Source organism: Drosophila sechellia, chromosome 3R (assembly GCF_004382195.2).
Source record: "Drosophila sechellia strain sech25 chromosome 3R, ASM438219v1, whole genome shotgun sequence".
Lineage (NCBI taxonomy): Eukaryota > Metazoa > Arthropoda > Insecta > Diptera > Drosophilidae > Drosophila > Drosophila sechellia.
The window spans coordinates 4,443,572-4,464,513 of record NC_045952.1 but is presented as its reverse complement, the minus strand read 5'-3'; the positions used below and the strand labels follow the sequence as shown (position 1 = coordinate 4,464,513).

The 20,942-nt window shown below is 47.2% G+C and overlaps 4 protein-coding genes across 8 annotated transcripts; 2 read left to right on the top strand and 2 right to left on the bottom strand.

Moving 5' to 3' along the window:
• Window positions 1-189: 189 nt before the first annotated feature.
• LOC6613972 (splicing factor 3A subunit 3) lies at window positions 190-2,021 on the top strand. The gene has a single exon (XM_002038400.2). It carries the CDS (start codon window positions 308-310, stop codon window positions 1,817-1,819), a length of 1,512 nt encoding a protein of 503 aa, XP_002038436.1. The 5' UTR covers window positions 190-307; the 3' UTR covers window positions 1,820-2,021.
• Window positions 1,944-2,857, bottom strand: LOC6621349 (mitotic spindle assembly checkpoint protein MAD2B). The gene has a single exon (XM_002045482.2). It carries the CDS (start codon window positions 2,796-2,798, stop codon window positions 2,085-2,087), a length of 714 nt encoding a protein of 237 aa, XP_002045518.2. The 5' UTR covers window positions 2,799-2,857; the 3' UTR covers window positions 1,944-2,084.
• A 581-nt stretch (window positions 2,858-3,438) lies between these two features.
• LOC6613970 (serine/arginine repetitive matrix protein 2) lies at window positions 3,439-12,383 on the top strand. The gene is made up of 7 exons (XM_002038398.2): window positions 3,439-4,230; window positions 4,300-6,567; window positions 7,041-10,965; window positions 11,041-11,108; window positions 11,175-11,303; window positions 11,380-11,570; window positions 11,640-12,383. The coding sequence occupies exons 1-6, from the start codon at window positions 3,934-3,936 to the stop codon at window positions 11,539-11,541; spliced, it is 6,849 nt and encodes a 2,282-aa protein (XP_002038434.1). The 5' UTR covers window positions 3,439-3,933; the 3' UTR covers window positions 11,542-11,570; window positions 11,640-12,383.
• A 115-nt stretch (window positions 12,384-12,498) lies between these two features.
• LOC6613969 (dihydropyrimidinase) lies at window positions 12,499-20,578 on the bottom strand. 5 transcript variants are annotated; one of them, XM_032722387.1, is made up of 12 exons: window positions 20,471-20,578; window positions 17,358-17,445; window positions 17,232-17,295; window positions 16,806-16,996; window positions 16,670-16,746; window positions 16,274-16,408; window positions 16,152-16,214; window positions 15,736-15,882; window positions 15,261-15,499; window positions 13,863-14,098; window positions 13,321-13,794; window positions 12,499-13,251 (listed from the first exon to the last, which is right to left on the bottom strand). In XM_032722387.1, exons 2-12 carry the CDS (start codon window positions 17,434-17,436, stop codon window positions 13,172-13,174), a joined length of 1,785 nt encoding a protein of 594 aa, XP_032578278.1. In that variant the 5' UTR covers window positions 17,437-17,445; window positions 20,471-20,578; the 3' UTR covers window positions 12,499-13,171. The 5 variants fall into 5 exon arrangements, with proteins under 5 accessions (XP_032578278.1, XP_032578277.1, XP_032578282.1 ...); XM_032722386.1 differs by lacking the exons at window positions 15,261-15,499; window positions 20,471-20,578 and adding an exon at window positions 14,480-14,703; XM_032722389.1 differs by lacking the exons at window positions 12,499-13,251; window positions 13,321-13,794; window positions 13,863-14,098; window positions 20,471-20,578 and adding an exon at window positions 14,685-14,703.
• Window positions 20,579-20,942: the final 364 nt, after the last annotated feature.

Below are 20,942 nucleotides of genomic sequence, written 5' to 3'. Positions count from 1 at the left end.
ATTTTATTTTATAAATAAAATAATAATGAAAAATCCTTTTGGTTCTTTAAATATAAATAATATTTTATTTTAATAATTGTTCTTTAATCGATCATCTGCATTCCTGATAGTCATATTAATTGCCAGTGTGATCGGAGTATTACAACCTGACAATAATATGATGTGACAATATTTGCCATCCCTACTTTGTTGTGAGTGTATTTTAATGTACACACGCTGACGAAAAATTGTGTTTCCTTCGGGATTTCGCTGAGTAAAAGCCCTCCATTTGATATTACTGCGCTTTAAATATTCGCATTCGTGAGCCATGGAGACGCTCCTGGAGCAGCAGCGTCGCCTACACGAGGAGCGTGAGCGCCTGGTCAAACTGATGGTGGACGAGCATGCGACCAAAAAGCCGGGCGAAAAGGAGCGCATCCATTCGGAGCACCGGCTGAAGTACCTAATGGAACTGCACCACAACTCTACATCCCAGCTACGCGATCTCTACGAGGACAAGGACAATGAGCGAAAGGCGGAGATTGCCGCCCTTTCGGGACCCAACGAGTTTAATGAGTTCTACGCCCGCCTGAAGCAAATCAAGCAGTTCTACAAGTCCCATCCGGCGGAGGTCAGCGTGCCGCTGTCTGTCGAGTTCGACGAGATGATTCGGGTGTACAACAATCCGGACGACATGAGTGCCCTGGTGGAGTTCACTGACGAGGAGGGCGGCGGTCGCTATCTGGACCTCAACGAGTGCTACGAGCTGTACCTCAACTTGCGGTCGGTGGAGAAACTGGACTATATCACTTACCTTATGTCCTTTGACCACGTCTTCGATATTCCGAGAGAGCGCAAGAACCGCGAGTACCGCAGGTACATAGAGACCCTCAACGACTACCTGCACCACTTCATCCTGCGAATCCAGCCCTTGCTCGACCTGGAGGGGGAGCTGCTAAAGGTGGAACTTGACTTCCAGCGCCAATGGCTGATGGGCACATTTCCGGGTTTTTCGATTAAGGAAACTGAGTCGGCGCTGGCCAACACCGGCGCACACCTTGATCTATCCGCCTTCTCCAGCTGGGAGGAGCTGGCCTCGCTGGGACTGGATCGTCTGAAGTCGGCTTTGGTGGCTCTGGGTCTTAAGTGCGGCGGCACCCTGGAGGAGCGAGCACAGCGTTTATTCTCTACCAAAGGTAAAAGCACTTTGGATCCCGCACTGATGGCCAAGAAGCCCAGCGCAAAGACAGCTAGTGCGCAGTCACGGGAGCACGAACGCCACAAGGAGATTGCACAGCTAGAGGCGCTGCTCTACAAATACGCGGAGCTGTTGTCTGAGCAGAGAGCGGCTACCAAGGAGAATGTGCAGAGAAAACAGGCTCGGACCGGTGGCGAGCGAGACGATAGCGATGTGGAGGCCAGCGAGTCGGACAACGAAGATGATCCCGACGCGGACGACGTTCCGTACAATCCCAAGAACTTGCCGCTCGGATGGGACGGTAAACCGATCCCCTACTGGTTGTATAAACTGCATGGCCTGAATATCAGCTATAATTGCGAGATATGCGGAAACTTCACCTACAAGGGTCCTAAAGCTTTTCAACGGCACTTCGCCGAGTGGCGCCATGCGCACGGCATGCGTTGCCTCGGCATTCCGAACACTGCCCATTTCGCCAATGTCACCCAGATCGAGGACGCAATCACGTTGTGGGAGAAACTCAAGTCGCAAAAGCAGAGCGAGCGCTGGATAGCCGATCAGGAGGAAGAGTTCGAGGACTCGCTGGGAAACGTTGTCAACCGAAAGACGTTCGAGGATCTAAAACGCCAGGGTCTACTTTAGAAGACACACCTATAGTCGCTTGAGTACCGGTCAATTCTATGTGAGGCTTTCTCTAAAGCCTCAACAGTCTTTATAATTCAAAATGGAATGACACTAAAATTGGTTTTATTTAAAGAATCTAATGTTAAGCCATAAAACCATTGGGCGTGCTTTTTATTCATTAAAGAAAGACCATGGATCAGAGAACGATTCATGATTAGAATCAATTTTAGTTTAAAATAAACCCAACGTCGATTAAATGGATAACAGTTTTAGGAATATAACATTAACTAACGATGAGGGCATCCATTTTCAATCCCAAATCCTCCACCCTAGCCAAAGGAAGGAGTGAAACGGTTCGCCTTGGCGCCTGGGATTCCGTTTTTTGGGTCTGAAGCCAGGGAAATTCCTGGTACTGAGAGTCTTGGCTGAAGCGGATGAATGCCTCCTGGGTAGTGTGCAGATGCACCTTAAACTGACAAATTCCGGCGGGCAGTTTAGGCGCCTGGTTCAAGCGCTGAGAGATTTTGTAGATGACAGAGCGCATGTTCTGCTCGAACTCCATTAAATGATCATCTGCCGGTAGGCTACTCCCCTGGGTTTCTAGTTGCATTTTATAGCTCTCCAACTTCTCATTCTCCTTTTGATACACTATTAGCTCCAGGCACTGCAGCTCTCGGCGGCGGAGAAGTTCTTGTGCGGATTTTAGGATGCCGGCCAGGTAGTTATTAAGCGGTGGAAATATGGACACATAGATGGGCGAGTTGTACATCCGCTTCATTTTAAAAATGTGCGAGGGGTATATACCGCGCACGTATAGAATGTGATTCACTAGCACCTCCATCGCCTCCACGATGATGTCGGCCTTTATATCCGCCTGCATTTCGCAAGCAAGCGCAACTAAGTTCACAGATGATTGTTTATTTCTTAGATTTAAACTTCGTTCATTAGTGGTGGTACACCAAAAAAAAAACAATGAATCGATATGGCGGGACATCATAGATTACTAGATTATATAGAGAGAATTTGTTTTTAAATTGCTTTTCTATTTCTGGTAAGCCATATTCGTAATTTAAGCCGTTCGTGTATAACTTTTAAGTAAATTATAAATTATCAAACTAATTGCATCTGTTAGGTCATTCCTATCGACATTTCAACAATCGATATTGTTTATCTGTTTACTTATTAAAAACTTATAATGAGGTGATCATTGATTATCTACGCTATTTGTTAAAGAACCTTATTCTGTTTCATTTCATTTTTTTATGTACATATAATGGGAAGATAAATAAATTGATTTATGTTTCATTTAAATCTTTTAGTTTTTCATTATTTTAGTACTTTCTTTTTTATTTGTGCTAATCTAGAGTCTATTTAATATATTGTAAGGTAACCTTTGTAATAATAATTAATTTTCCTGTTGTCCATCAGCATTTTGTAGTTACATTCAGTTTAAACAGAATTAAAAAAGTGACATTTGGAGTACACAAACCATTACATATTCTTATTGAAACCGAATAACCTGTACTCTTTCGATTTAGACAACATAAGGCGCCTATCGCCGTCTGAATGGAATCGGCTGTGGCACAAAAATATCGAAAGCGTTCACTGACGTTAACCCACCTCTAGCTGAAAAAATGGCTGAAATCCAAGTGTGTGTGTAAAGGAAACTGTGTGAGAAAAATTTGAGTTTGCTACCAATTTGGAAATACCGAAGTTGGGGCTACAAAGTACGGGAGCATTGCCCAGTGGCCACAGCATCTGCCCTTTAAACGACTCATTACGGAAGCTGTTGAGCGGCAAACGCCAGGCGGAGTTCCCGAAAATTGGCAATTGATGCCACTCACGGAAATCGGCACTCGGCACCCTGCACCCTGCACTCTTCGGTCACAGCGGCCTGCAATTACAGACAAGCCAGGCCGAAAGGCGACTACACGGACTCCGGCTGGGCATCGTATCGAAAATGTGGCTACCAGGCCGAGAGCAGAGACTAGCAAGAACGGATAACTAGATGCAAATCGTGCGAATAGCACTCCCTATTTGTAATATATATGTAATACACACGCGCCTGCCCCGCCGACAGTGTACACACATCAATATATCGGCTTGATACACACATACGCAGTTGCATCAGCATGTCCGACCGTGATTCCAATGCCGAATCCGACGCTGGTCCTCCCCTGAGTCAGCAGCGCGGGCAGCGGAACCGGCGCATCATCATGCGGATCGAATTCAAGGACTCGGAGGATTCGGCGTCGGATCAAGACCGGGATGATCGCCCCTCCTGCTCCGCGGCGACGCGCCTGAGACGCAGCACCCGTCGACAGGAGGTGGCTTCGGATTCGGATTCCGACTCCGTGCCCCGGAAGTCTACGCGAAAGCTGCGCAATCGCCACGGGCCGCGGAGCGATTGCTCGTCCAGCGGCAGCGATGTAAGGCATTGAAGTTGCAACCACTTCCCAGCGGCATCACCTATTAATGCACTACTTCATTCATTCCAGATCGATCAACGGCCCACGAGAAACGGCAAACGAAAGAAGGTAGAGTCCTCCGATGAGGAGGAGCCCGAGGGGACGCCCAACGCGGTTGAAAGAATCCAACCCACGCCCGCTGACCCCGACGACGGCTTCAGTTCCGACATCAGCAGTAACGATCTGCTGGAGAAGTGCCCCATTTGCTTACTCACTTTCCGGCAGCAGGAGATTGGCACGCCAGCAACATGCGAGCACATATTCTGCGCGGCTTGCATCGACGCCTGGTCCCGAAATGTCCAAACTTGTCCTATTGATCGCATTGAATTCGACCGGATTATCGTGCGGGACTCTTACGCTAGTCGCCGGGTGGTGAGAGAAGTGAGGTTGGATCTGAGTAAGTCCAATACCGAATTGGTCTTAGATGACGAGGCAGGTACCGCTGAGGAGGTCACCAACTGCGAAATCTGCGAATGTCCGGATCGGGAGGATGTAATGTTGTTGTGCGACAGCTGCAATCAGGGATACCACATGGACTGCCTAGACCCGCCGCTGTACGAGATCCCAGCTGGCTCGTGGTATTGCGACAACTGTATTGACTCCGACGACGAGGATGATAATGAGCAGCTGGAGCTGGCAGACGACTTGAATCAGCTATACGAGGATATTAGAGGTATGGGCTTGCCGGAGACTCGTCTCAGGGTACGTGAGGTGCAGGAACCGCCAAGAATCCTGCGCACCCGTCAAAACGAACGCATTAGGGCCGCTGTACTGCGACGCACTCGCTCGGGCGCTACGTCGACGGAAGATTCCACACTGACCCGGACTCGTACCCGCACCACCACCACTACCACAACCACTACTACAACTACTCGGCGCACAACCACAAGCACGAAAAAAAAACCTGTTCAGCGGCGGCGGCGGAGAAGGACTCGCTATCGCACCTACGTGGTCGAGTACGATCTGAACAACTTTGACGAAAAGTTCGCCCTTAAAACCAGCAAGAAAGTGATAAGACGGCGTAGGCGTCGGCGTCGTCGTGGGGCCGCCACTGCCTCTAGTGAGGGGCCTGGTCGACGTCTTTCAGCCAGCAAGCGACTTGCAGAACAGATGGGAGTAAAATCGGAAGGATTTCAACGTTCTCACCTAAGTGGTGGAACAGCCTCCAGTTTCTCCCTATTTGGCAATGCGAACGACCTGGAGTATTTCTCCGATAGTGAGCCGGACGCAGTAAGACAGATCAGTTCTGCTGGACTCGGATCGACTGCAGTGCAAACCTCAGTGCGCATTGGTAGCATTGGAGCACCGCGCATCCGTAAAGCCTTGCTCCAAGGCAAGGCGCGCATAGCAGCGCCGCCCTCAGCTCCGTCTTCAGCTCCCACTGCAGACATACTGTCTAGCATTTTGGATCTGCAGGATCGCTGGCATGATGCTTCGCGTAACCTAGGCGAAGTACATATTAGGGCGGATGGTAGCCTCAATATTCCCCAGAGACCTGCACCTACAGCGACAGCAGCGCCTGCACCGAAGACAGGTACTTCTAAGACCGAGAAGCATCTAACCCAGGCACCGCTTTACCAACAGGGAGGAGGCGGACCTAACTACAACAGAGGCGGAGGAGCTGGCTCAAGTGATAGCTACAACAATCGTTTCAGCGGCAATACCAGTTACCGCGGAGGTGGTGGAGGCGGCGCCGGAGGATCTAGCGGTGGAGGTGGTGTGCCCAGCGGTAGCGGGGGAGCTTCCTCGCGACAATTGACCGGTGATGGAGACGGCCAAGCAGGCAGTGGCTTTGGCAACCAAAACATTAGCAGCTCCGGCTCCAACAACAACACCAATATGTCAAGCTTTATTCCGTTCCATCTGCGATTCAACACGCCCACCCGCCAGCAGCAAGCACGACAGCAAAACGTGCTGCCAGCCAACCAACCCACTCCTACTTTCCCTGGAAGTGCGCCGCCTCCAGCCCCAGTAGCGTCGTCATCAAACAGTTTTTCGGGACAGACTCCAATGTTCGCACCTCCCCTCAATCATCATCCCGCACCAGTGATGGGTATGCCAGTTGTGCTGTCCATACCACCTCCGCCCATGCCACCTGCTAGCCTCCCTTGGAACAGTCCTCTCTTCAAGATAACTCCACTTCAGCAAGCACCGGCCAAGCCCATCGATCCAAATCAAAATGACGATGCCGACAACTGCCCGAACTTCTCAATTTACTCACAGGAGTCGCAGGCGGTTGCTAATGCCTCGGCAATGCCGTCAGGGGTTCCACACGGACCAGCGGATGCATCTGATAAGGTATGATATCTATGGGATTATCAGAATCTAGAGATATTTAACATGAATAATAGTAGGAGTTAGCCAATTATCAAAGAAATTAAGCGAGGTAAAGAAAAAAGTGATTTTAATATCAGCTTTTGTGATGAAAAATGTTTGAAATGGGTACTATAATCATTAACTTCAATACCAGTAGTAAAAGGCAAACTTATGCAAACAAAAACATATATATCTGAAGGCATATTTAAAATTATATAGATAAGTAATGGGTACATAATTATTCTCGACATAATCTTCTAAAACAAAAAGGCATACACATATGTATAACATTTTAATTTTCAGTTTTTAAAACCAAATAGAATGTTAAAGCAAGCAATATAATTAGTTAAGTAAGTGACGTTTGATAGTTTTTCAGACCAATTCTTCTTTGACGCTTACTAATCATGGTATTTTATTCTCTTCTCATCTTCATTTAATGCTTTCCTCTGGGACAGGATGACGACGATATGAATGAAGATTTAGTACAATTAGATGATGATGATGAGGATACGGATATACCATTGCCTTTGGGACCTGAGCCCGAACCCGTTCCCGAAAAAGTCAATGATGATGACCTATACGAGCCGGAGAATCCAACCGAAGAACCTGATGAACCCGAATTGGTCGAAGAGTCCTGTGACGCTGTTCCAACGGAGAAGTCCGAGTCCTCCGATCACGAGCCAAGCAACACCAACGAGGAAGCTGCACCCCCAGAGGAAAACGATGCAGAGGAAGCTAGGACGCACAGCACTCCCAGCCCACTGGTCAAAGAGGATCGCGCTGCGGATCGAGATCGGGCCAAGGGAGTACTCGAGCTTTATGATGATAGCGACTGGGAGGAGCTAGACATTGACAAACCGAAAGAGTTCGAGAAGGCACTGCTTACCGAAACGGAGGCACAAGTCAGCCCTAAGAGAGCTCCGTCTAAGCGACCAGCATCAAAGAAGGATACAAGCTTAGAGAAGGATGTCAACGAAAGCGGTAGCGAGAACGAGCAGGATCGATCTTACACGCCCTGCCTGGACGAAAAAAATTTGGCGGAGGAGGAAGAGGCTGGCACAACACATCAAAATAATCCAAACACGAGTCCCAAAACTCGGTCCTCTAAAGTTTCCGGCGACGAGGATGAGCCAGAGAAAGCTGCCGGTACGGATATTCAGTCAGAGGACGAATTGAACAATGAGAACGAGTCAACGCGACGCAGTCGAAGCCGTGGCACGGCTAACAATAAAAAAGCCAAGTCAAAGTCGCGTTCAAAACGCAACAAGGGCGAGACTTTCAAAAAGGTCGGCAAGCGACAAAAGGATCGCAATTATCGTGGGGACAAGCTGGAGCCAGATGGGAGCCCGCGTCCAGACTCCAGGAGTCTCACTCCAAAGATCCTTTCTAAGAGCCCGAGAGTCAGCAAGAGCATTAGTCGCAGTAGGAGTGGAAGCAGGAGCAGATGTAAGAGCAAGAGTATTAGCAGAAGCAGGAGCAGAAGTCGTTCCCCAAGTCGCAGTAGGAACAGGCGTCGACGTAACAGCCTCTCCAAGTCCTACTCCCGCTCTCATTCTAGGTCTCGATCGCGTTCGAATTCGCACAGCCGCCAGAGATTTTCCTATCGCGGAAGGGACCAACAGCGCGGCTTTTTCCGTGGCCGCGGAGGCCTGCGTTTTAACAACCGCAACCAACAGTTCCACAACAGGCCGTTCCAGCATTACGGACAAAATTATCACCAGAACCAAAACTACCAGCATCAGCATAATCAGCACCAAAATTACTTTCACTACAACCAGCATGGCCAGCATCAGCAGTACTTTCAACGTCCCAAACGAAGGGAACTACCTCGCTATGATGTTAGAAATGTGGTGGGCACATCAAGACATCAGCCACAGACCAAGGATCGCTATGGACGCGACGCAGTGCGGTCGCACAGAAGTCGTTCGGGAAGGCGAAACTCACGCAGTTTCTCACGTAGCCTTTCTCGTGACTCCCAGGGCTCCCCGCGCTCCCGATCTGGTTCGGCCAAGCGACGCAGCTTTAGCATGTCGCCAACGCCACCGCCAGGAACTTCACCTCCTCCACATAAACATGGTAGGGGCCGTCGAACCTCTACGAACAGACGCTATGCCCGCTCACCCTCACCGGTACCGACTCCCCGCAATGAAAGGGAGAGTAGTCCAGTTCAATCAGTACACTCCAGAGGATCGCGCTCGCACACTCCCAACCGCATCAACGGAGATGGTAATAGATCACCCCTATATATGGGCTCGCCAAACTACACACCACGGATAAGTCGCAGCCGGAGCAGAAGTCGTTCCAAGAGTCCCAAGGATCTGCACAAGAAGAAAAAAAAGAAGTCCGATAAGAAGAAAAGGAGGAAGAGGACGGGCAGCAGCAGTCCGACAACAGCAGCGCGGATGCGTCGCATTTCGCGGCAACGTGATCCCTTCGAGGATGCTGACGACTTCCTTGCTCCCCAGAGAAAACGAAAGAAGGTAGGAATGACGACTGGTCAGTGGTCACCATCGCCATCACCCGATCGCTGCGATTTCCTCCACGACAGCGCCCTCCAGGACAAAAACTCGTCTTGGACGCCTCCGCTTGGAACGCCCAAGGGATCAGGCGGCCATTATAATAACGATGGCGGGCTAACACCCAAAAAATCCAAGCGCAAGCGGGACAAGAGCAAAAAGAAAAGGAAACAGCATCAGCTGGAGAAGCCACGCAAAGAAAAGAAACGTAAACGTCGTACCCAGACACCAGAACCTCTGCCATCGAAGGAAGTATTTGCTTCGGGCAACAATATTCTGGTTAGCGTAAGCTTCAACAAAGAGTCGAACACAAACAATGCTAGCGCCACGCTGGGCTCCCAGCAGCCGTCTGTAGTAACAATCCCATCCGGCAGGGAGGATCTCTTGAGCAATCGCATGACGTCCATGGCGTCAATGGCCTCCAATAGCAACATTTGCAGTGCTGTGGGAGCAGTAAAGAAGACAAAGCGCAAGCGTAAAAAGTTGGAGGCTAAGCCGGTGGCTATCATCGATCTGGAACGCTCGCCCTTCCAAGTTCATCAGGAGCCGGCAGATGTCATTGTGCTCACAGACAGCGAGGATGCGACAGAGCCACTCTCATCGAGAAGGGAGAGGGAGCGCGACAGGGATCACGATCTTATGAGGGAAAATGGGCAAAGAGAGAAGACTCCCCAGGTCGGATCCTTGGACGCAATCATGGAGACCTCGTATGAGAACATGACGCAGTCAACGGGTCCTAAGACACCACCTGAACCGCCTCTCGTCAAGTTCAACCTGCCTACCAAAAAGATGCAGCACAAGGTGCGCAACAACCCTCTTCACGAAGACGTTGACGATATTAATTCTGCGGATGAGCTGGAGGCATCATGTTCTATGGCACCTGCGGAGCAGACTCCCCAGCACGGCCATGCCAGTCACGATGGCGGTCAGAAGATTGGCCCTAATACCCCGCCAGAGTCGGGACCGTGCTCGCCAGATGCCTATGATCCCTTCGAGCCCACCAAGTCGCCCTCACTTTCGCCGCGTTCGCCGACACCAACTCCGAGCCAAAACCTAGAGCAGCAAACAGCTAGCATGCCGGCGAGTGGCGCAATCGGATCCGGATCTGGTGACAAGGGAGAGAGTGATGGCGCCCATGTAACCGGGTCGAATGCGAGCACCAACACTCAGGCACAGGGGAACGCCCTTAATCCGGTTGATCTGGTGATGGCGCTGATGAACAAACCGAACCAGAGCGGGTCCATTCAGCAAGAGAGTGAGGTGAGCTCCGCCCAGTACATCAGCAGCAGTTCCGTCAGCACGGGCGGCGGCGGAGGAGGTGCCGGCGGAGGCGACAACCATGACAAGACAGCCGATGGGAAGACCATAACCGTTCTCTCTAATGTGCTGCTCACGAGCAGCAGTGTGGTGTCAAGTTCGCAGCACATACCTTCAATTTCCAGTCCCACGCCTCCTTCAAAGAAACTCACTCCTTTGCCCAAGGCCGGAGGCAGTGTGGCCAGCAGCAGCAGTGGCGTCGGCAACATGCCCACCACGAGTAGCGGAATAGGTGGCCCCCGAAACGGAAGCGGCCTCGGAAATGCCGGAGGATCGAGCAACGCTTTAGACGACTCCTTCAGCATGGAAATCGAGAGTCCTTACTCGCCGGGCTCGGCGGACTACGAAGATCTGTTCGAGCCGCCCATTCCAATGGAAGCCAGCAGGCGAGCGAAGGGTGGAGCAACCGGAGGCAAGGTAGAAATTTTCGACAACCTGTTCGGAAGCAGTTCGCCCATTAGCAACATCCGGATGACTTCCCGGTACAACACAGCGGTGGGCAAAAAGGCGAATCGCACCAAGGCCGACCGAAAATCAAAAGTAAAAGGTGCGTGTGTGAACGAGCTTAATTTATCTTACGGGTTGGTCAAATATTTCTAATGCATTTCTCTTCTATGATTAGGTGCAAGGAATCCTGATTTTTATGACGACGTGCCGAACTCGGCGACAGATCTACAAAATAAGGATAGAGTGAGTCCATTTCAGAGACACCCAAAAAGAACAGAAAATAAAACTAATTATTTATTCCCCCATCAGCTTTTACGGAAACTAAATCGGCAGGAACGCGTCGTTGAGGAGGTGAAACTGGTGTTGAAACCGTACTTTAACAAGAAAGCGATTACCAAGGATGACTACAAGGACATTATGCGGAGAGCCGTGCCAAAGGTAAGTGCCATAGTTTAATCATTACAATTAAAAAGAGTGTAAGCGTATCATTTAATTCATTTAATATAAATTGCAGATCTGCCACAGTCGGTCTGGTGAGATCAATCCGCACAAGATTAAGAATCTTATTGACGCCTATGTGAAGAAATTCCGGGCCAAGCACAAGAAGTTGAGTCTCCTTAACACAGGACAAGTTAGCAGTGCGGTTAAGTGTGCCGCCTATTTGAAGAAACTGTAAGCGAGCAAGCGATCGCATAGTATCAGACAGTAAGTCCAAGCTCACAATCGCTAGATGCAATTAGATTCAATGAAGTAATCAATGCTATCTCCTTTCAGCGTTGAGTAGGAAGATCAATAGAATTTGCGGTCGCATGCATTCCTACAATCTACCATCAGATGAAACCAACAATATTCACCAGCCACCAACGCAAAACTATGGGAAAATAAAAGAAAAACTCATAAACTGTCATTAACTATTGGAATTTAGTTGTTAAGTCAATTTTAGGTCACACGATTACGAATGATTTTAGGACGTAAGCAAAAAATGCAGAAGTGAATATTTTTAAATAACACGCAAAAGCAGGTTCACCACCCCATTTTCGGTTACCCAAAGCACTGCAAAACTCTTTATTTATATCAAGACTAGTTCATTAGATTGTTAATTTGTACGACACCTGTAATGATAATATTATAATTGTTTCGCATGAGCGCACTAACCAATTGTAAGTAGTTAAGCGAAGGCAAACCCAATTCGTATTTTACCTCTGATAATTTAAACATTTAAATTAAACACATTTGCGAAAAATGATTGATAGCCACGACAAATTGGCTTGCACCAAATAAGGCGGTCAAATATTTTTCTTGAACGAATTGTAATTGAACAATTGTAATTATGTATTCATACGAATAACTGCAAGGGCAGTTTAGCTCATGCAGTTCATCTATTAGGCACTTGATTTCGCATAGTCGTCTGTCAGTCATACCTTTTTGCAACACAATTGATAACAGTATATATACATCTGGAAATTGTGCTAAATCGATTTGTAAATATCCATATAAATAAAAGCGATCAATAACTAATCCATGTCGTCCTTATTGCTGTTATTCGTTTATTTCAGTTCATAAAACCGGAATATACATATGTATATTTCTGAGTTTTCCCTTTTGTCTTTCAATTGGAAATTAAAAGATGCAATTCTATCTTTTGGTAAAGTTTATTAGTTTGATCTTTGTGTTCGGCTTTTGTTTTGTTAAATATATGTATATAAAGTATGTATTTTTAATAAATAGTTTTCCACATTTATACTTTTATCTTATCAAAAAATCGATTGAAGTATTACTTTTAGACATCCTCAGATTAAATGCCGAATTTGCTCCCAAGCGCTACTTTGTCTCACGTGGCATGATCGATGTGCTCTACTTCGAAGCTGGTAATCAATAAACAATTGCAATAGTGTCATGAATTTAACAGAGTTAAATTGTGCTAAATCTCATTGTAGATAAACAAAGTATTAAAATAAACGATTTCAACGAAAAATACCTTAAGCAGCCATAATGTTTGATTTTCGACTTCAAATGCTTTGAGGCATTTCATTCAGTTGATGCACTTAACAAAAATTGTATCAACAAGAGGCAATCGGTTCTAAATACAAAATGACGAAGCAGACTCTATGATACCTTCTTAATTGGTTAGTGGTTATGCTCTTATGTACTTATTTGAAATTTGGTTAGATTACGATTTTGTTTCAGGGATCTATATTAAATGCCAGTTTAGTTGTCGAATGAGCGCAGACTTTGGCTTACACTGTCGTCGGAGATTGTGCGATTCCGCATCCATACGCCATGCGATGCGACATCGGGTCTGTGATCTACCAGAATCCGGAAGACTTTCCGCCAGGTGGGTTCTTCACTTTGATGCACGCTCGAACACCAGACCTGTCGAGCTCCTCTGAAAAGAGATTTTGAAACAATCAAGAATAGATTTCAACTACGAAACAATTGATTATAGTCAACGTACCACTTATGGAGAAGGAAGACTCCTGCAAGTCGCGCTTTCCATCGACGCGGCCACGCACCGAGGGTGTGCTGCACAGGGATCCCTCCGCCGGCATGGCTAGGTTGCCAGCAAGCATGGCGCTGATGGGCTCCTGCACCGGAATCTGTATGTCCAGCTCAGCGAACCGCTTGGCCACGCTGCCGTTCTGCTTCTCCTCGTGCTGCTCCTCCGGCTGCGACTGCACCTTGCCCTCGATGATGTCGTAGACGAACGGCGGACGAACTGGTGTTGGAATGAAACGTCCAAAGCCCTCCGCCACCCGCACGTTTCCGCGCTCGGCGCAGATTCGTCCGCGCACCAGGACGAACTCGCAGACGCCGTGCACGGTCATGCCCTCAAATATGTTGAAGTCACAGGCGTGGTGGTGGGTATCCTTGGAAATGGTACGGGTGGCATTCGGATTCCAGATCACAATGTCCGCATCCGAGCCGACGGCTACAAGGTTAAAGAGAGCATGCCACTTTAAACACTGAGTACATATCGGATGCTTCCAACTGACTTACCAATGCGTCCCTTCTGGGGATAGATGTTGAATATCTTGGCTGCATTTGTGCTGGTCACGGCCACAAAGCGGCATGGATCCAGAAGCCCGGCGTGCACGCCCTTCTCCCAGACCAGCGACATGCGATCCTCGACTCCGTTGACGCCATTGGGAATCTTGGTGAAGTCACCCTTTCCAAGCGCCTTGTGCTCCTTGTTGAAGGTGCAATTGTCGCTGCCAGTCAGCTGCAAATCGTCACTGTGGAGAAAATGTGGATCAATGATGGAACCTAGGTAGCCTTTTTAGATGGTCAGTTAAGAGTAACGAAACAAACAATCACCGGCAGGGTGGGAAATGCAGCGATCGTGTTCTGAATCTTGGATACTTACTTTTTGGAGCATGGTCATGTGGAATCTATGAACTTATTGTGCATCTGATATATTAAAAAAATAATATTCTTTATTCTAATTCTTTAGATTTACTTTAATCAACGCAAAACCAAGTCCAGACATCCATAAAAACTTCATATTAGGGTTTCTCGTTTAAAACCTATGCACTTCAGCATTCTTTGCCGCCTAATAATTTGGCATGGGCCACAGTACGGGGTCTTCGATTCCACTAAAACAAGGCGATACTTACTAAGCCAGGGACTTCATCAGCTGCCTGGGTGTCTCGGCAGATTCGCGGATCGGGGGACTGGTGATGGCGTAGATGCGGTCGCCTTTGGGCACGGCGCTCATGGAGCGGCCCAGTGAGCTGGCCAGCGTCTCCCCGAACACGCAGTAGCCACTGCGACGGGCGCGACCCACGAGCTCGGCGGAGGATTTGCTGGTGAGTCCGGACACGAAGAGCGGCGTCTTCATCTGGACGTGTGGGTGGGCGTGTGAGTGAAGCAATGGCAAACATGGAAACGTCGTTGGATTAGTGGGTTAGTTTCGAGAACGGGCGCAGTTAGATAGTTAGTGGATACGATTCAGGCAGGCAGAAGCAAAAACAAGGTTAGTATGCAGAGTAACCAGTATGAACAAGGACAAGTTATCCCAGGACCAGAGACCGTAATCATTTTATACATTTAAAATCATATTATTAATTTTCCTACTCAGTTTACATGGTGGAATTGATTGCATAAAACCTTAGTATCAACATATAATTTTAAAACATAACTTTATATGGGCGAAATGACAATGCCAATCCAAAATGTCTATGCTTCCGGTTAAAAATTATTATTTATGTAATTTAAATTATTTCTTCTTTCTAAATATGTTTTAAATACTCCTGCCGCTTTCTAGGAAGATCAACTAACTCAAAAATCGTGAGGCTTATCCAACATCCTCGAATAATTTGAGTGCGAAACAATGGTTTCCTCTGATATTTACGGTCCCGGCCCGGAATGTGAACCCAGGCAACAGGCAGGACTTACTTCGCCAGCAGCTTCATCAAGAACTCGGGGGTCGTCTTGTCGGGCCGCAAGGGCGGACTGAGCACATGTGCAGCCTCGGCGTCGAAGCCCAGGTGCTGGCAACAGGTGGCATCCGTGCCCAGGGCTGCGGCCAGGGTCTCGCCCATTATGTATCGCCCGCGGTAGCGGTGGCGTGCCCTGGCCAGCTCAATGCCCGCCGACTTGCTCATCACGTGGACCACGTACAGGGGACAATCGGCCTAGGTTACGTTTATTGTGGGGTTATATCGAGTGCCGCATACCGCATACCGCATAATATGTACAGGGTGCATCATACACAATGGAAATAATAGGAAATCAAAATCATAAATAACATAATAACATACACAGTGCAGAGTGGCACTCAACCGGCATGGACACACACCGCCTCCTCCCTTCTCCCTCCTCCCACTTCCCATACATCCCCCACTGTCTGGCGACATGGGAGTGGTCTTACCTGGTGAGCCAGGACGCAGGCGCGGTGCACCGCCTCGGCCTCGACCTCCTCGGGTCGCGACAGCTCGTGACCCTCCGGCCCATTGATGCCCTCGGCCAGCAGGCGCTGCGTGTTCTTCGCAATGATGTCGCCATTCTCCGCGTGGACCTGTGGAAACGAATATAGTTGTACTACAAGTGGATGCATGTGGATGGTTGTAATGGTTGTAAATAGTGCATTGAAGCTTGCTTCAAACCTATATCACAAACTTTTTTCAAATGTACATCCTTTCAAACTTGTTAACAATATATTTCAATCGAATTTTAGAAAGACGTTGTCCAGATGGGTGTATCCCATTGAACAGGAAGTTCCTATGATCTTTATCTTTTTGCTAGTCTTGCTTTGAGTTGGATTAGTAAGGGTGCACGTAGCCTTACCATAGCAACGCCATTTAGGTGCCTGATACGCTCGAAGACATCCAGAAGGTCTGAGTCATTCAGCTGAAATGGTGGAAAACCATTAATTATGAAGCAGATGCGTTCCACTATAGCCGACGTACCTGATAAAGTCCTTTGTAGGCCATGAATGTTTTGAAGGAGTTCACTCCCAGCTCTTTGCACAGAATGCCAATCTCCTCAGACACCGACTTCGACCACCAGGTGATGCCCACATGCAATCCGTAGTCGCAGCATACCTAAATAAATAATTATATTGATTACATGCCTAAATGTATGGACTCATAGATTCCTCATGTTTGAACAAACCATATCCGTAGCAAGAGCTTTAATCTTGCTATTTAATATGGTATATGTCTGTTTAACTAGCATAAACAGGTAACAAAGCTAGCTAGCATTTAATACTTGCTTACTAACTTACTACTCCCTGATACTTAGATTTCCATGTTTTTGAAACAAAAGTCTATGTTCTTTCCCAATATACACCGTTCACTTCTCACCTTAGGATCGGCCCAGCTTCGCCACTTGTCGTAGGCCTCGATCATCGACTCATGTTTGTTGGGCAGAACGAAGTCGACTAGGGGAGTGGACAGGAAATAATGAGTACAGGTCAAGCGTTTTGATAATCCTGCTTACTGATCATGGTGGTGCCACCTGCCACAGCGGCCTTGGTTCCATGGTAGAAATCGTCGACGGCCACGGCTCCGCCGAAAGGCAACTGCATGTGGGTGTGGGGATCGATGCCTCCGGGAATGATCATCAGTCCGCTGGCGTCGATGGTGCGCACTCCGCCAGGTATCGTTATTTCCGAGGAGGGACCCACAAACCTGACAATAGGATAAGAGTGGTTAAGTAAAAGTTTCTGTGCTTTTCTCGTGAGTCATGCCAACGCCTTTGGCAAATTAGATTGTATTGGAGGGCCATTTCTAATCCTTCTTGGTCTAGATTAATCTTTCAAGTCAAAGTCAAAGCCGAAGGTGTAGCTCAAATAAACTGAACATTTCGCATGCAGCTTGGACTTGGACTAGTGCAATTAAAATGTGGCATTTCCAAAAGACTTACTTGATAATTCCATCTTCGATGTACACGTCCGCTTTGAAGGACTTGTCATGGTTGACGATCTCGCCTGCAATGGAATCAGTGTTCTAACTTGATGTATTCCCACACGGGGTCGGCTAATGAGCTCACCATTCTTGATGTAGACGCGATTCTGGGCGCTCTGCAAGTGAATCGGCACCTTCTTAACCGGTTTCGGGCTGGTCGACATGGCGAGAGTCTGCAATCGAATGGGTTCCGTGAGTGAATCTGAATTTTGGACTAGACTGGGGAGGGTTTCCCCATTTCCCACACACAGACACGCGAGCTGGCGTTTCCATTCATACACTCGCTTGGGGTTGTTGGGCCTTTGGTGGTGGCCGTGGCATATGACTCATCATCGGAGGCATCGCTCCAGGACAGGCTCGAGACACGTGCCGCACATTAAACGGCGCAAACTGAACTCAAGCACATGCACTCGAAGAATAATCAGTTCGATGCAGTATAAAATATCTTATTATTGATTATATACATATACGAAGGAATTTCAATTCAAGTGAATGAGAAACCGCACAATTTAGATTATTGCAATAGGTTAGTTAGCAACTAAGGTATGTTTAAGCTCAGCTATTATCTTGGTAATGGATTGTAATCTTCCTACAAAAGCTGAGAAATGACAATACAGCTACAGTGTTCATTGGGCTCGAGTGCACGCACTCATAATCGTAATCGGTAGGCATTTGTGCCGCGGGGTGTTTTAGGTTCTTTCGAAAGGGTTGACGATGCTGTGACCCATAGTGCAGCGACACAAATGTCATCGCAGCTCGTTTGTCTTTTCAACAGATTGGTTCCCCCACTCGGAGAGCGTTTTGTTCCGCCGGCAGACACGGAACCCAATGCGACGTGGTGCGGTAACTTCACAACAGGCGGAATATTAATGTTGCGCCTATGACGTTACAAGGGCCATCTTTCGACGTCTGCGCTGCAGTTGTAGCCCAGCCAACCCAGTCAGTCAACCAACCAACCAGGCCAGCGGGCATTGACCCCGTACTTGGCCGGTCTTCCTCTCAAGCATTATGTATTGCGTACTTGCTGTTGATGTTGGGGCCAAGTGGAGAAGTGACGAAGTGACGTACTGCGCCCTCGTCACACACTCTCCCACATCGAATCGGATGTGGCACCAGTGCGGTGGCTACAGAACGGCATTGACGCCAAGTTCGAATTGTGCCACACGGGCACTTTGGCGAACTGGGAAAAGAGAGCAAGCCAGGAAAGGTGCGGTGCGGAAAAGGTTTGTTGTGGTGCCACCATGACTTGTTTCCTACACTTGCGGTCAATGGGCCAGAACCCCACGGGTGCGATGAAGTATGCATGTGGGTTAAAGTTATTTGTCTTACGACTATTGCTTCTAGAAAAAAAATATTTGGGCAGAGGGTCTTCATTGATGGTGTGTGGAGATTACATAATCAGCAACTACATCAGGTTTATTGTATTTTGGATAATATATTTTAGTTTAATTATATTTTAAAGAACTTTAGCCACTTTAAGTATCGCTAAATAATAGATTTTTTTTATTTATTGATTTTGCATATTCATTTCATTCATATTCATTTTGCATCATTGCTTCAGTTTCAATCTTCATTTTAGTCGAAAGACAAAGTTCAAACTATATTTTTTCTGAGTGAACTTTAGCTGCAGCATATTAAATATGATTTAGCGACTACTGCTTCTACCGCAAGTGTGTGTCTGCAAACTGAGTTGTGGTAATGATTATCGGGCTGCATGACGTGTTGGAGGATGGCTACATTTCATTAGTTCAATTGCGACTGGGTAGCTCGGCAATGGGATTGGATAAGTGAGCACTTTCCCCTTTTGGCGGCGCACATCCGAGCACAAAAACCCCATGTGCTTGGCTGCACTGATCTAGATCTAGACTATCTGTTAGCATGGCTACATACACACGTATGTATATGTAAATACGCGGAACGAGTGTGTTTAAACATACACATACATTCATGGGCTCGTAGGTACATAATGCAATTAATGCAGCCGCATTAATGTGGGGAAAATGTGCTAAGCTCATTCGCTGTACGAATTTTGTGGGTCGCTAGTTCTCTTTAATTTGAAAAATGCAGTTGCCTCGTTAAATATTAGTTCTTTGCATCAGTCACTGGCACTTGCTGTGCCAATTAAGCACTCTAACGTGACTCCCAGGCCAGCTGGATGATAAATAAAAATACTATTAATTGCGGTCAGTTAAGTTCATCAAACTAGCGAGATGTTTAGGCCAAGCAGTTATGTGTTTTAATTTAAAAAAAAGAGAGTCTACTATTGTATGAAATCTGCTTGAATAGACTGATTTTCCATTCTGTCAGTTTAATCCCCTGATAATAGCACAATCGACAGGTTTCACTTGTTTTGTGGGCTTGGTGCGGTTTAATGGGCGCTATAAAATCGCGACTTATCTTATCAGCCATGGGCCCATCTCCCAGATGGGCATAGCCTGGTTCCGTAGTTCCACCATCATCACCAGGGGGTATAAATATTGACACGCGTCCCAGCACTTATCGCCAGAGAGCTAGATGAACCTGGAAGTCAAGACCCGACCTCAAACACATCTGCACATACATAAGCATGGCTAAATACGTCAATAACATCTAGTCCGTTGCCATCTGCAAGCTCCTATCTCCAATCCTGGCCAGACATCGCCGCCAAGTGCGAGTGCCGGTTTTTGCAGAGTCCAACGACTCGCGGCCGTTCGTTTGTTATTAAATCGATAAAAGGCTGTGGCCCGGAAAGGAAGCAACAAGAAAAGCCAGTGGCCCACCCATTCGGATTCCGATTGGGATTCCGAATCGGAATCGATGGATGTATGTGCATTGCACCTGATTAGCGGGTTGTAAGTGCAGTTGTGCAAACATGCCTATCCACATATGTACATACAAATGTACAGAGATGGCTTACAAATCGGGACTGGGAAATGCCGTCACAAAAAACTCGCGGTGTTGGAGAAATTCGAAATAACGGTCAAACATAATGCTGTACATATGTATACTATTATGCGAGAGCAATAAAATTTGAAAATAGAACAAAAAACTGAGAAAATACCCACGCATTGCGCACAAGTATACACATACACACACACCCAGCCAAAGTCGGCCAGAAAAACAATTGCAATACAGAAAATAGAGAAGAAAAACCAGCTCGCTTTCTTCTACATGGGGAACATTCACATTTAATACGAATCGCTCGCTTTGGTAAATTACCGTTAAAAGGCAAAAATCTCACGCGATTTAAATGCTGAACGAGTTTAATTTTAACGCACGCACAAGTTCACTGTTAGAAAATCGGAAAACATTTAACTCTCGGTCCGATTGGAACTCGCCTTGTGGTGGATTTGCTATTTTCGTGGTGGGTTATGGCAGCTGACAGCTAACAGCACTGTTAGTTCGCACAACGCTCTGTTAGCCGCGAATTTAGATTAAAGATAAGACAAGAAATATTTTTATTCATAATCGGTTTATTGGAATGCTGAATAATTTCTATGTATTTTTTCTATTTTCAGCTTTTACAAATATTAAGCGAGCCAAATCTTAGCGAGTGTCAATCGAATTCGCACGACCTAATGGGACATAAGAAATAGCGGCATATAATTTTAAAGTCTCCTTTTTTTTCTTAACAGATGCAATTATTGCTAGAGTGGCCAGGCGACTCTTTAAGTTTATCCAAACAGTTAAT

What these genes read in the sequence shown, in the direction of transcription:
- LOC6621349 (XM_002045482.2), bottom strand. Translation starts at nt 2,798, where the DNA reads ATGATGTCCCGCCATATCGATTCATTGTTTTTTTTTTGGTGTACCACC.
- LOC6613969 (XM_032722387.1), bottom strand. Translation starts at nt 17,436, where the DNA reads ATGTCGACCAGCCCGAAACCGGTTAAGAAGGTGCCGATTCACTTGCAG. An exon ending in AGGTGGCACCACCATGATCA is followed by an intron (nt 16,747 to 16,805) that starts GTAAGCAGGATT and finishes CCACTCCCCTAG; the next exon opens with TCGACTTCGTTCTGCCCAAC. An exon ending in GAAGCTGGGCCGATCCTAAG is followed by an intron (nt 16,409 to 16,669) that starts GTGAGAAGTGAA and finishes TTATTTATTTAG; the next exon opens with GTATGCTGCGACTACGGATT.
- LOC6613970 (XM_002038398.2), top strand. Translation starts at nt 3,934, where the DNA reads ATGTCCGACCGTGATTCCAATGCCGAATCCGACGCTGGTCCTCCCCTG. An exon ending in CAGCGGATGCATCTGATAAG is followed by an intron (nt 6,568 to 7,040) that starts GTATGATATCTA and finishes CCTCTGGGACAG; the next exon opens with GATGACGACGATATGAATGA. An exon ending in ATCTACAAAATAAGGATAGA is followed by an intron (nt 11,109 to 11,174) that starts GTGAGTCCATTT and finishes TTCCCCCATCAG; the next exon opens with CTTTTACGGAAACTAAATCG.
- LOC6613972 (XM_002038400.2), top strand. Translation starts at nt 308, where the DNA reads ATGGAGACGCTCCTGGAGCAGCAGCGTCGCCTACACGAGGAGCGTGAG.